This window comes from Apaloderma vittatum, unplaced genomic scaffold (genome assembly GCF_000703405.1).
Source record: "Apaloderma vittatum isolate BGI_N311 unplaced genomic scaffold, ASM70340v1 scaffold284, whole genome shotgun sequence".
Classification (NCBI taxonomy): Eukaryota; Metazoa; Chordata; class Aves; order Trogoniformes; family Trogonidae; genus Apaloderma; species Apaloderma vittatum.
The window spans coordinates 8626-22720 of record NW_009710749.1 but is presented as its reverse complement, the minus strand read 5'-3'; the positions used below and the strand labels follow the sequence as shown (position 1 = coordinate 22720).

Sequence of the window (14095 nt, the reverse complement as noted above, 5' to 3'; positions counted from 1 at the left end):
CTGAATGGGAGCAAGATGCTCTAAAGAGTGTTTTGTAGAGGCTGTGTCTGGGCCAGTATGTACCACTCACTACAGCCAGAGTTATAGAAACTCTCCTGCTTCTGAGATCCCACAGGGCTTAGTGGCTGCTAAAACCTGTAATGAATTTTGTTACTGTGATTCTCTGGGCTAAGATGAAACGTTGTTCTCCTCTCTTCAATCTTTGCCCAGCATTTACTTGGAAGGAACAGCAAGTGATTATCCAGGCTTTTTCCTCTGCTCTGTGATTCACCTTCTCTTTGTTCGGTCTCTGGAAGATAAGAACTGAGGGATTCGTCTTACATGGGATGGTAACGGGGAGAACAGAAGCACCTGGATCTACTGCACTTCTCTCATATTAGCATCTTTTTTTGTAGCCCAACTTCAGGGCAGTCTTCTCACTGATAATATTGTTTGGTAAGGTTATTACCATATAACAGGCATATCTTCTTTCTCAGCAGAGCCCAAAGAATTGCTGGGAAATGCTGCAGTTTCCAGTACTGCTACCATATCAAAATATATAGACTGAAGACTTCTGTTATTGGGAATAACATGAATGTCTCCTGCTTGCACAGGCAAATCCACCTGAGATGCTGTTTTGCATGTGTAAGCATTTCTATAATTCTAAGGCAGTCATTCACCTGAAGAGGGGATCTCCACAAGAAGTCAAGCCGACAGTTTTGAGTAGGCTGTGGTCTCGGGGATAGTCTGTGCCAGAGCATCTCTTTTATTTTCCCTTGCTACTCCCTTTGCTAGATTAGCGGCTGGATTTGATGGTTTTAAAGGTCTTTTCCAACCTAAACGAGTCTAAGGTTCATGTGTGTGACCAGGCAAGTGTACCCCCTTTTTGTCTCCTTCGTACCAGAACATCCTGAGGGGCTGTGCTGCTGGCAGACCAGTCTGAAAGTAGGAAATACCATAGTCCTGTGAGTTATAGCGGCTTTTGGACACAGTGTACCTGATTCTCCCTTGGTTTTTTTAATTGCAAGATTCACAATATTGCATGTGTAATCTATTGCAGTTTACTCAGTCTTGACCTCTCTGTGATTCCAGAAAGGAAAATACTCAAGTAAATTAGTAAATCTCCTTTCTTTTCTGACCTGAAACGTATGTTTCTTTGAATAGACTTAGAATGTGGCAAGAAATTCTGTACCAGCTCCCAGGGCTTCTTTTTCATCTGTATACTCTGCCAGTGGTAGGTTTTTTATTAATATTTAGAAAGTTTGCCTCCAGCAGTACTAAAATGTGCATCAGAGGACAACAGTTGTTTACTGTGTTTGAACTGAAGAATCTCACCCAGGAGATCTCATTCACTTGAAGTTTACATCTCTCAATCTCAACTTGCAGAAAGAGATCGATGAATAACAATTGTCATTTCAGAGTTGCACCTCTCCAATTATTTATTTGGTTGTGTGTCTTCCCAGATATACATGTAATTGGATCAGACACTAAAAACCAGATTGCAGGTTTCTAATGACAGCAGGCTCATACCTCTTTATAATAAAAAAAAAATAAACACAGATATCCATCTGTAAAATTATAATGACACAAGAGCCCTCCCTCCCCACCAAAAACAGTTGAAGTTAATTTATCTACTTTAAGAAACTACATTGTATTCAGTAGACAGCTGACAGGTTACCCTTGGGAAGAACCATGTTTGGACATGACTCAAGATTTTTTTTTTTTATTTTTGATTTTTTTTTTTACCTCAAGCTGGCAGAGGCTACAAATGTCACCCATACTAAAGCTGGCGAGTATTGAAGATGATGTTGAATCTCCCTGAGAGAATTGCGTCTACATTTGCTACTCTCAGTGCACCTTCTGGCAGCCAGTCTGAGCTGCTGGCTCCAGACACTCCTAAAATGAGGGGTGCAAAGATGTGAAAAATCAACAGCAGCAGCAAAATTTGGAAATCTCCTGTTACTGGATAGTCTTGGGAATCTGGAAGAGGGGTCCTCACCTAAAAGCTGCCCTGACCACTCTAAGCATGTAACCCTACATAGAGTTTTAGAACAGGAAATAGTGTCCCTCAGTATGTCTAGGTAGTGAGCTGGTTTTTTCAAAATGCCTTCCCAAATATCTGGAGCATTAAAGCTTTTCTGGCCTCACATCTTCTTTTCTTGGCCACAGAACTCAGATTAAAAGAGAATTGAAGGAAAAATTATGCTAATATTCCTACCAAATATTTTTATCTTTATTGAAAAGAAGCGTTTTCTTGTTTTACCATTTTTAATGAATTTGTGTATCTTGTTTCCTTTGCCTCAGGGTTTCAGGAGAACAAAAATATTTTTTCAAAAATCTAATTAAAAGATATTATGAACCAGTTTGGAGTGTAATCCTTTCCTGCTTTTATTTACAAATATAGTAAGAACAACTATAAAACATGTTTCTAATGGCTTTTTAAAAATAATATGTTTAAATAAACCCCACATAATTAGAACTTAAATGCTGAGAATCCTGAGCCTCAACTGTGTGGAAAAGGCAGTAATGTTCAAGGAAATAATAATATTAATCAAATCTCAGCTTCATGTTTTTAGGACATTTGTCCATTTCTTTGTCCAGAATTCCTTTCGTTAGCAGATCTAACCTATTTTAAACTTTGGAAAGATGTTTACTACAAGAGTTATAGAGAAAGAAAATAAGTGTTTAAATTCCATTTGGTTAAACTTCATAGCTTAGGTATTGCTAGTGAATTGCGAGGAAGAATTTACCCTTTGCTTTGAGTATGTTACGTGTATGAAGAGTGAACTGATATCCAAGCAATACAAAAAGCACTGAAGTGCGAGGATCGGCTTACATGTTTGCCATGCCCGCATTGCGGTGCCAAATTAAGAATAAGTCATATTCTGAAATATGACTTATGGTGGTTCAATTAATTCTTGATCTCCCTGTTAACTAATTACTACTACTGTATTGTCAGACAGGTGGAGGTGTTGTGGAGTCTAAGGCACTAGTCTTCAGTTGTTTGTGTTAAATGTTTCATTGTTAGCAGCTGGTAAGATTGCCTATGTTGTTCGTTAAACATCACTTCCAATCTAGATGCACCCGTTGAAAACCCAGAAATAGACAAACTGTACTTTCTTTCTCTTCCTCACAGCTTTTACATTTTTATTAACTTAAAACTTTGATAGTATCAAGATGTGCTGTTTCCTAGTAACTGTACTTAGATTGCACTTGAATTACTGATTTCTGTGCTGAGAATATTGAGCCAGTTACCTCAAGAACAAGAATTAGTAAAAACATTCAAAACATATTAAGTTTTCTTTTTTTTTTTTCTTCTTGTTAGAGGTATGGCAAAAGAAAAATCGTATTTCTCATTTATTTCTCTTCCTCCTTCTCCTTCCTTACTTAAATATTAGACCAGTCTGGTCTCTAATGACTTAGTGTGGGTCTCAGTGCAATTCTTACATCCTTGCATAACTATATGGCCAAGGTATGACTATATCACTCTAATTCAGTACAGAGCCTTCCCAAAAATTCTAGTCCTCTGGAGGAGGTAAATCATTTAATGCCCTGCAAAGGCTTGTTGAATATTCTGGTAAATCATTGTCCTTTCTCAAGGAGAGGGATGAAGGTGAAAATGTTTTTGGAGATTATGGTCTGTGCAGATCTCCCAAGTGAAATAGGATGGGCCCCCGTTCTGCAGTTTTCTCATGCAGCTCTTCCAGACTCCGGTAATGTCTCACTGGTTCCTTGTAAAACCTGCCCCTCGGATGTTTGGTTTTATGATTTTGTGAGCCTGGTTTTTGCTCTCTGTTACACTTATCACTGACTTGAAATATGAAAAGATACTGTCAAACAAAATTCTTTCCCCCCCCCAGAAATATTTTAAGCACCATACAGCATATATATGGGCAAAAAGGCAAAGGGAACGTAGTCTCAACTGCAACAAACATTGCAGATCTTTCTCAGTCAGAAACCAAATTTTAAATTGCTTGGAGGCAGTCGTGTTTGTGCTGATGGCAAAAGTTGTGTTTACATGGTAATACAAGGCCTTGTCACCCAAAGCACCACAAGCCATTGTAAACCACTGTCTAGGCACCGGGGATGGAATCTTACCTTGACACTGCTATTTCCTTCTGGACGAGAGAGTAGCAAAGCTTGTCTATTACTTCACTCAGGCTTCATTCCTTCGCAGAGTACAAAATGACTGTAAGGTCTACGATGTCTTGGTTAGCACTAAGAGCAAGAGAAATCTCAGAGTTACAGCTAGAGTGGGGCTGGAAAAGGACAACCACATTTTTCCTCTGAGGAATTTTTCACCTCGGGAAGAGATTTGGCTACCTGTTTTAGGCTTGGCTTTAAGTAATTTGTTCTCCCTTTGGTTAATGTGATTTCATATTTCATTCAAGGTGCTTTCTTCAGCTGAAATGGGAATACTCATTAGCAAGCAAATATTTCTATTGTTATGGGTTGTCAGATATCATTCACCTGTTTCCATACCTGAAAGAAACTGGTCCTGAGGGAAAAGCATTTGACTTCAGTGCATTCTTTGGAGTAGGCATGGATATAGGAAAAAGAGTCCTCAACAAGTTAATTTCTCAAAAGCATCTTCTCCTATTGTATCTCATAACAGAGTCTGAACAAGGGCAAAAAAACATCATTTATCCCTGAGGATAGACATAGTATATAAACTTCTGTCTCCTCAATTCTAACCACAGCATTATGATTTGCCTGGGAAGAAATGGAGAAAACCTTAAGAAAGCTTTCAAGCAAGAGATTAGCAGCATCTTGCCATTCTGGTAGCTATGTGTATGAATAACCTTTTTCTGATCCTCTAAACTGGATTTTGTCCAGATTTCACCACCCTTTTCCCACCATGCAGTCTCTGGGTTGTATGCAATACTGTTCTGAAACGTGCCAGTAAAATTTCAGATGCTTGTTTGGCACTGTCTTTGCAGGGGTAAGCTCAAAAAACCCCTGCATTGTCAGCTTAGGAGGGGTTTAATGCAATATGTGCCCTGATTTACAGGCCGTTTCTCAGTTGAGAAAATTAAAAAAAAAAAAGAAATAGTTATTTGACCTACTAATATTCCCTTCACAGCAACCCCTGAGAGGATCCTTCAGAAAGAGAGTAGCATGGAGAGTGTCAGAGAAGCTACAGTCATGCACTTGATTCATTTTGTATAGTGCACTTGAAGACTATGGCAATTGAGAGTTCTGAGATGTATGAACGAACAGAAGGGAGAACTGAAAATCCAGAAGCTAAGGTTTTTCTTCAAAGTATTGCCACTTCCCTTTTGTGAGGGTTGTTTGGTGTTCTGATTCCTGAACGCCTGGTGGTTCCGTAGCTCTGGTGGTGGCCTCTTTGTTTTGCCCCAAACCTTTTTCCCTAGGCAGAAATGCTGCAGCGTTTTGTGATTTGGACTGTATTTTGGTAATGTAAGCAATGAGGTTTTAGGATAAATTATTTCTTATAAAGACATTGAAGAGGGAAAACCTATAGAGTGAAGTAAGTAGAGCATCTAGCAGTAATTCTACTTTGGGTGTGAGAGATAATGCCATGTGTTTCGGTGGTAATAAAAATGTTCTATTAAGTTCTCTGAACCCACTGAAATGTGATAGAAAACAGCAAATGATGAAACAGTGCTTTAAGGAGAGCTTACACATTCCGCAAGCATAGAATAAACATATTAAAATAGAAAAAAACCTCTGATTTCCAGTACTTATTGTTTTATCACTTCCATCATGGGTATAGGATAAAAGAAAACTCTTACTTGCTTGTTAGAAGAAAAAAAGCTCCTACTTGAAGTTCTTACTTGGCAGATGTCAGTTGAAAGCTCGGCTATGGAATATGCTGCAATGTCAAACTCTGTTGGGTAATTTTAGACAAATGTGTCATGTGTGACATGGAAATATGGCATGCTGTACATTAGTGATTTCCCAAGTGTTTGGATCAGGTAGTAATGTGCTGAGAAAGTGCTCTTTATCTCTCCACACTGTGTACTTGTATAGCAGTGGGGAAAGGCTTTTGGTAGAAATTACTTTAGTCAGAAAAAGAATCCATTTACAATATGTGCCTTCTAACATCTTTCAGACAATGCATTGTATTAAAGAGGCATTTTTTGATTAATGTTTTATAAACATTTTTCAGCATGACAGCTTAAAGTCCCTGTAAAATTGTAAATGCGTGCATAGTGCTCACTTCCATAAAGTCAAATGCCATCTCATAAAGTCTAGTTGGATCCTGTCAGTGACAGTGACACAGAATCAGTACCTTGGAGCATTAAAATTAATTTGCTTCATTTATATTACTGCAGTGATAGCTAGATGAAAAGAGTCCTATATTTAAATTCTCTTAAAAATACCTTCAAATCTTTTAGGATTTTTATTATTATTATTTTACAGTTAACTAAATGTAGTGAAGTGCAGCATAATATTTTCATGGGCCTTTTAAGAAGGTGACTACAAAACATGAAAGTAGCCAAGGGGAAAGGGGAGGATGTGGGAGGTTATACCAGGTTCAAAGCTGGAGGAAGGATAAGTTGCTTTCAGTTGTGCAGTGGCCTTTGACCGGGACTGATAAATCACAGCCTTGGAGCTAACTTGGAATACCCTGCAGCGATGGAAAGCAAACAGGGCTTCCCTATACCAGACTGTAAGAGCAATCCTCTCATTCTTCCTTGCTGCTGTTGAAGGTCACAAATAAACAGATTTTCTCTTGCAAGCTCTTCCTCAGGTTTGCAAAGTTCTTAACATGAAATAGGCTGCGTGAGGATGCAAATAGAATTAAATATACTCCATGTCACAGGCCTAACTCGCTTCTCTCGGTTGCAGGACTGTGGTTTTAAAGCCCACTGCACTTAGTGGAGCTCCCACTTAGTGGAAGCACCCAGAATTTACACTGCAAGTGAGACCCATCAAAAGGCTTAGGAAGCAAAGCCAAGCAGGCTAGAAACATAGGACTGGAGAAGAGGAGGAAAAAGGATGAAGGGAGAAAATGCAAACAGAAAAAGCAAAAGCCTCTGAATACCAGAGCCAAAGAGCAAAGAGGAAGGTGGGGACAGGGGAGAACACTGGTAGGAGGTACATAGCGAAACAAGGGAGAAGAGGGGAGATTTGAGGGAAAAAAGCTGTGAATATCAATGATCATGTTTGTATGGGATGTTTGTGGGCTATCTTACTGCTTCCTCCCTTCTGCTACAGCTCTCTCTAGTCCTGGTGAGGTGAGGTGCTGTTTTCTCACCCAGCTGGGTACCACATTTCCTCTTTGTTTGGAGGAGGATAGGATACAACCCTGATTTGCACCTGTCACAGTGTTTGATCAGCTCTGATCCAGGAGTTGGACACGTCTTCATACAAAAAGGCTGTTTAAAAGATTTTGGCAGCTTGGCAGTTTGTTATGCCTCTACTCTGAGCAAAGCTGCCGAATTTGGCACCAAAGCACCAGAGGAGCTCTTCTGTCATTCAGTTCTCATGCTGTCGAGTGAGTGAGAGTCTTTGGCAGCGAGTTGAACCTATAACTTGGTAAATGCAGCAACATGAATTGGTGTTTGTGGCATGAGCCTTCAGACCATGACTGCAGTCTTAAAACTTAAACTGATATTGCCAGTGTTCCTCCTCCAGTGTCAATCAAGATGAAGACTCACAGAACTCAGTCCAATTACCCTGAAACACAGATAAACATGGTTAATGGCTCTGTGAAAACAAAGGGGAAAAAAAAGGTGTTAAGCATTCTCTTTTTACATCTGAATGCAGCCTTAATACTCCAGATGGCAGATAAATACCCTAGTAATATCGGGGTATTGGATGTACTTTGAGAAAACTTAAGACTGAGGTAGTGTTCTGGGTTTCGATATGTGTGATTTGATCCTGTGCAACATTTTGTTTATTCTGGACTTGGTATAGCTGTGATACTCCATTAGCACTGGAAGCCATATGCTGTGAAAGATGAGGAAAAGAGGAGCGGACAGCCCAAAATAAAGATAACCATATCCATTTTGCTTAGCACCTTTATTCCTTGCTATCTATCTGAAAGATTTAAACTCAGTCTCACTCACTTTATTAGTTTTGTTATAGCTGCACCTGTTCATGTCACTACTGTTTCAGTCACTGTTTCTGTTACAGCTTCCCTTAGTGCGAGTTCATAATCTTGTCTTGAAAATGCATTATAGTCTGAGATTCAGCATATACAGCATCAGCCCAGGCATTATAATGTCACTTTTCTTCCTTTGACTGCAGTTTGATTTTCATTTCGTTTGCTGGGTTTTTTTGTTTTGCTTTAATTATATGTGTATGTTTGTGTGTATATATATATACATAAAAGAATGCACTTTTTCTTTAAGAGATGGACGAGTAACTATCAAAGTTTGTTTTTCCTAATTAGGAATTTGCATGAGTTTCATATATTTGGAAAACGTTAGCAGCCCTACTGATGCTTGCAGTTACTATATATTGCTACGAAAAAGTTTAGACAACATGTTAAAAAAAAAAAACAAAACCCAAGCTGCTTTTTTTAGCTTTGTGGTAATATTACTGACACAAGCGTCTGTGACTGCAGTCTGTGGACCGTGAAGTATTTTCTGAGAGAGTTGCATACTGGCAAAATTGGAATTAGAAAAATCAGAAAGCGCATAAAGAGGCAACAGGGCTTTCTCTTTCCATTGAACTAACGCTAACCTGCAAAAATAATTATAATTTCTTCTTTTCACCAGTTAGTTTTTCCTGGTAAATAACAGGAACTTTAATTGCACATTAGTAGCTTACAGGAACCTATTGTTGTGACATGTATTTAAACATGCTGTGAATTAAGAACCTCTTTCCACCCAGTGATCTAATTATATTGTCACACTAATTGTAGTGTTTCGTATTTATATTTGACAACTTTAATTTTCTGTTCCTAGTTTACTGAAATAGTGTTCCTCTAGAGAATATACCTTTTAGGCTGGAATTTCTCATCTTTTCTTTCAGAAAATGTACAGTAATTTAAAGCATGTCTCAGTCACTTTGGATCCATTCTGTTCACATCTCTGCCATTAGGTTTCTGTGTGATCTTAGGCTAGTCATTTTAGTGTTCTCTGATTCTCTGTAGGAGTCCTGTTCAGCTTACTAAAGCGGTTTTGGATCTGTGGATGAAATTGCACTACCAAACCACCAGATACTGTCTTACGAATGTAAATATAGCATGTTCATTTTTCTATGGTTAGAGAACAGAAAAGGGTCAAGTTGAGACTTGGAAACACGCAATAAAACCTTCATCTGTTTACGGAAACAGTATGATGGGCATTTGAAGTAAATTATACTTCTTGACACAAATCCCCATTTAATTTCTATCCAAATACTATCTATTCCCAAGCCCCAGAAATGAGTGTTTTTACTAAGTAACCCTACTGTGCGATAGGTCTATGGTGTTGTTTTGAAGGTTATTATTATATTGAGATTAAGCACGTAAGCCTTTATTTATTTGATTTAATCTTTCCCTGAAAATGCCCACTTAAGGTAAGGCTACTGGCATGGAGATGAGATTGTTAGTGGTGCAATGTGATAGGACTAATCAAAATAATTACAAGAAATGGTGCTGTGGAAACACCATGAAGATTTCAGCAAACCTAGATGTGTGTCGGCAATAGCGGGGCACTGGTGGAGCGATAATATTCAACAAAAGAAGCGTTTCCTCACATAGGAAGGAGACAACTTTTATTAAGAGAAAGGGTGTTAAGAACAGGAATTTTTCCAAGACATAGAGAAAAGATTATGTAAACATAGCAACTTTGGCTGATCTGAAACATCTCCTAATGGGGGAATGGAGAGCCTGTGGCACAAAGCCCAGCTTTTTGTCATTGCTAAGAAAGGAGGCACACAGATGAGCTCTGTGAAAACTGTGTGTGGTCTGCTTTGCTGCAAGGTTAATGCTGGCAGAAGATTCCTAGAATGACATTTAAGATGAGGGAGAAAATAAGGTGTCTTAGGAGGCTCCTGAGGAATCACAGCTGCTCTTGTTGGTGATTATGCAAATGTCTCTTCAAGCAAGGCAGAGATGGTTGCAAGTTTTGCCCACACCTATGCTTTGTGGAGCATGATAGCAAAGTTCCAAGATTTGAACAGGTGATTTTGAACAATAACACGTTCAAAGTTGAATGTAATTGTTTTTATTACCGCAAAACTAAACCACATTTAATTTTACATATCACATCGTCATGCACAAAGATTACACGCGAGGATGTAGAACAGAATTAGCACTGCTAAGCTCAGATTCAGGCTTTTAGGAAAAATGGCCCATCTTTAGCTCTTAACACTCATTTCTTCCAGCATCTAATGCACCTTCTGTACTCCAGCTGCTCCCTAACTCTTCATAGGCACGTCCACTTCATATTGATCTCTCAATTCACTAAACCTTTTCTCTCATAATGTATCTCTTCTGAAACACGCAGGTAGAGATGAGAGTTTTGCTCTCTAACAGGTGAGCGCTCACCTGCAGGGGACATGACTCAGTACCTTGACTGCATGAATCAGACAAAGCAGGGAAGGGGCATCATTTGGGTACTCACCAGCTGGCAGGGAGTGTGCCAGGGAAGTGCGTCCCTCCTCCAGCGGTCGAGAGACCACAGGGAGGTTTACAAGCAGGAGTCGGGTAGGCTGGATGAAAGACAATCATGTAAACACAAAACAGAGCACAGAGAGGAGTAGTAGTAAATAACGAGTACAGAATTATGCTCAGCAACCGAACAGTCACGCTGTAGCAGAATGTATTTTATATCAACTCTGTAGCAGGAGTTTGATGACTATTAGGACAATTGGAGAAGAATGGCATTCCCCTGCTCCCTCCTTTCTGCCACAGAAATTTCGTTGCCCTGTATTTTCAAGTTCTTGCTGGTTTGTTTGGGTTATTTTTCTTTTTGTATAAAACTTCTGAGCCTTTATTTTGTTTCTTTTGGTTCTTTAGGGTTTTTTTTGGTGAAATGTCAATGCAACATAAAATGCTTTGCTTTTATCTGAGGCTCAAAATCTGAGGTAAGAGTCTGTCTCCTGTTTTTCTGCCTGCAGGGATTCCAATGCTGAAGATAGTATTTGCGGGTTATGAGCACCTGTCCTTAATTTCCGTCCCCTTACTCATCTATCATCCTGCTCAGATTCTTCTTGGCAGTCTGTTGGTACCGACAATAAAATCTTGGATGGTTTCTAGGCAAAAGGTAAGAATTGCTGGTTTTGATTTATAATGGAAGTGTGCTATGAATGAAAAAAAACCCCAAACCTAAATATGTCTTAAACTCTGCAGGTTCCTTCTTGGAGACCCCATGGCAGGAATTTTTCTGTTTCTTTACTTCCTCTATGATTACAGTAGTACCAGTAGTATCAGATTAAAAATGCTGAACTTTATCCCCCTTGGCTCTGAAAAGACTCAAATCTTGAAGTTAGACCTCTGCAGTTAGTTCAATTTATGAATTCATTCAAGTTCTGAATTCAGACTATGCCCAGTAAGAATGGCTCTCTTTTTAGCTGATAATCACAGCTTTGGATCTCCCTTACAGAGGAGTGACAAAGATCTATTCACTAGCATGGAAGCTGGGAAAATCAGGTGAAATGAGGGTGCTTTCTGAATTAAACTGAAGCAGGTTTAAAACTTTTAAATTTCTTATTTTACATTTGTTTTTTCTATTTGGGTCACCCTTTACAATAGCAAAAAGTCTACAAGAGTCTGTTGTATCACATTTCCTGCCAAAATTATGGCACAGGATAGCTTGTAGGATTCTAGACTATAACTTTGAGTTTTTTACATCGACATTGCTTAATTCAAATTATGCTTATTTCAGTGCAAATTGAAGCTATTGATATCTGACAAGCATTCTATGTCAAATAGTTGCAATAATTTTAGTCAGGTTCCCAGAACAGTAGTAACCACCTCACAGAAAGCTAGTGTGTGCAACTAATGTTAAAGTTGTATTCAATGTTCTGAGCTAATAAGGATCGAGAAACTGTGGCAACTGAAGCAACTTTTGACAGCTATTTTAGGTGGGAAGCCTGATGCCACCAATACCCTGCGTTTCCTACTTGTCAGTGGAGAAATATTTTATTTTTTTTATAACTTCCCAGTTTCCAATTTCAGCAAAACCCCAATAGGCTGCTATTTTACTAGCTTCACTCCACTAAAGTCAACTTGCTAACTCAAATGCTAAAATTCCCCAAATCAGTGATTTTTATGGGGCTCCACTTGTAGTGACTTGAATTGTAAAAGGTGCGAAGATTCTCAGTTTTTAGGGACTGAGTCCAGAAATCAAACCTTGTTGAGATATACTTAATTTTGGCGACTGAAAATGGAGATTTGAGAATCACGTAATTTCTCCATCAGTCTGAAAGTAGTGATTTTTTTTTTTTGTTCACTAGATATTATTAGGAGAGATGGCAGGTTCTGTAAAGAGAATTCCGTGCCACTCCCAGAGAAAGCTAGCCTAAAGGTGACGCTACCAGTGACAGAAAGATACCTGCAATGCCTGCCTTCTCTTCATCTGACTGTTCTGTGCTGCCAAGATCAGGAGTGGGGCTGGAGCTCATCCAGACCTCCCTGGTCCTCGGAGGGGACAGTAGCCTTTGGGGGCTGCTGTCAGTCACTGCAAGTTAACACAGCCTTTAAACAGGGTGTCAGAAAAGTGAACCAGTACTGGAGAGATTTGCAGTTCACCAGCACTAGTTTCTTATTCATTAAGCATCAAATAAACCTTCTGTGCTAATCAGACTGTAATGCTGCCGTAGAACCACTTTGGGGGATTGTTGTTCTGTTGCAGCAGTTTCTTCAGTTGGTCTTCTGTATTATTCACAAATGTTATTTTAATTACTCTTTGAAAAAAAATCAATGAGGTTGGGTCTGGTACAGTTATAATAAGTATAATAGAAGTGAATGTTGTGACTGGATAATGGTCTCCTGCTTTGAAAATAAACATGTCATCATCACCCTTGATGTTTATTTTCTATAAACACCTTGGCTTCATTTTGGCATCTCTCTTGCAGGAGGAGACGGTTATCCAGTCACAGTACTCAACTGCGGTGACATTCTTACTTAATTATGATAGTACATGTGATCTGGTTGTATGAAATTGAATTTAAATATTTAGAGGTTCATCTGCACTAAAGTATTTCTAGTTTGTAAATATGGCAGCAGAATCTGCCAAACTACAAAGTTAAAAAATTGTTTCCCCAAACAAAATGTGGAACGATGTCTCTCTCCAAAGTCTCTTGCTGAATAATATCCAAAAGACTAATCTCAAATGGCTAGATTTAACAATGCTTAAATGCTGGTGTTTCTGAAAGCTGGTGTTTCTGAGGGGAATATAGCCTATTTATTTTTAAACGTTTGGGTTTTTCTAAGGGTTTACATTTGTGCTGGAGTGTTTTTCAAGCAGTGCTTACAAGCTTTAAATGTACAATATTAAAGGTTAATATCTACAGTAAGAAGACCCATCAGACATCTCTCAGACTAAAAATTGCTTGTTTAGCCAACCCTCTAGAAATTATTTGTCTCTCACTCAACATGCAAATGCCAGTCTGTCTCGGCACTTCACCCAAAAGGCTAAAGAAAACAGCAGTTCTGAATTTTGGGAATTTGTGAATTTGACGTATTTCCCTCTCACTTGGGTCAATTTGCCCTGTGCAAGAAAGTACTGACTTTTTTTTGTCGCAGAGCACACAAACAACAGGCATCCTTCACAGTGACCACCCTCCTTCACAATGACCACCTGGGTGTACAGGAGCAGCCGAAAACATAACACCTTTTAAACCTGTCACATTTGCCTCCTAAGTTAGAGAAGTTGCTCCCTGCCGAACTAGAAGCGTGATCACCTGTCATTTGAGTTGAACTTCTGTCACACACTGAATTAGATAGTTCAGCTACCAGAGTTGACCAGCCCTGTGGGGAACACAGAGCTGGACCCTGCCGTAAAATAGAGGCATCTGGTTTCTCTCCTTCTCAGTACAGGTAGACTAGAGCTACAAAGACATCAGGTGTGCTCTGGCATGAGATTACCTCTGGACTGATGGACTTATTCTTACCTTTTCTCAGAAGGGAAGGTATGAACACCAGAGGTGTGTGGCATTCATCGCTGCAGCAGTGACTATACCCTGAGCAGGCATCGAGCCATATGGAAGG

General features: G+C 39.2%; 1 protein-coding gene across 1 annotated transcript in view; it reads left to right on the top strand.

Annotated features, from left to right (window-relative positions):
• Positions 1-14095, top strand: part of SLC10A7 (solute carrier family 10, member 7) — a 142290-nt gene that overhangs the window by 126707 nt on the left and 1488 nt on the right. The window contains exon 11 of the mRNA XM_009867366.1: positions 11002-11147. Coding sequence (XP_009865668.1) covers positions 11002-11147 — 146 coding nt within the window. The remainder of the gene's footprint in view (positions 1-11001; positions 11148-14095) is intronic.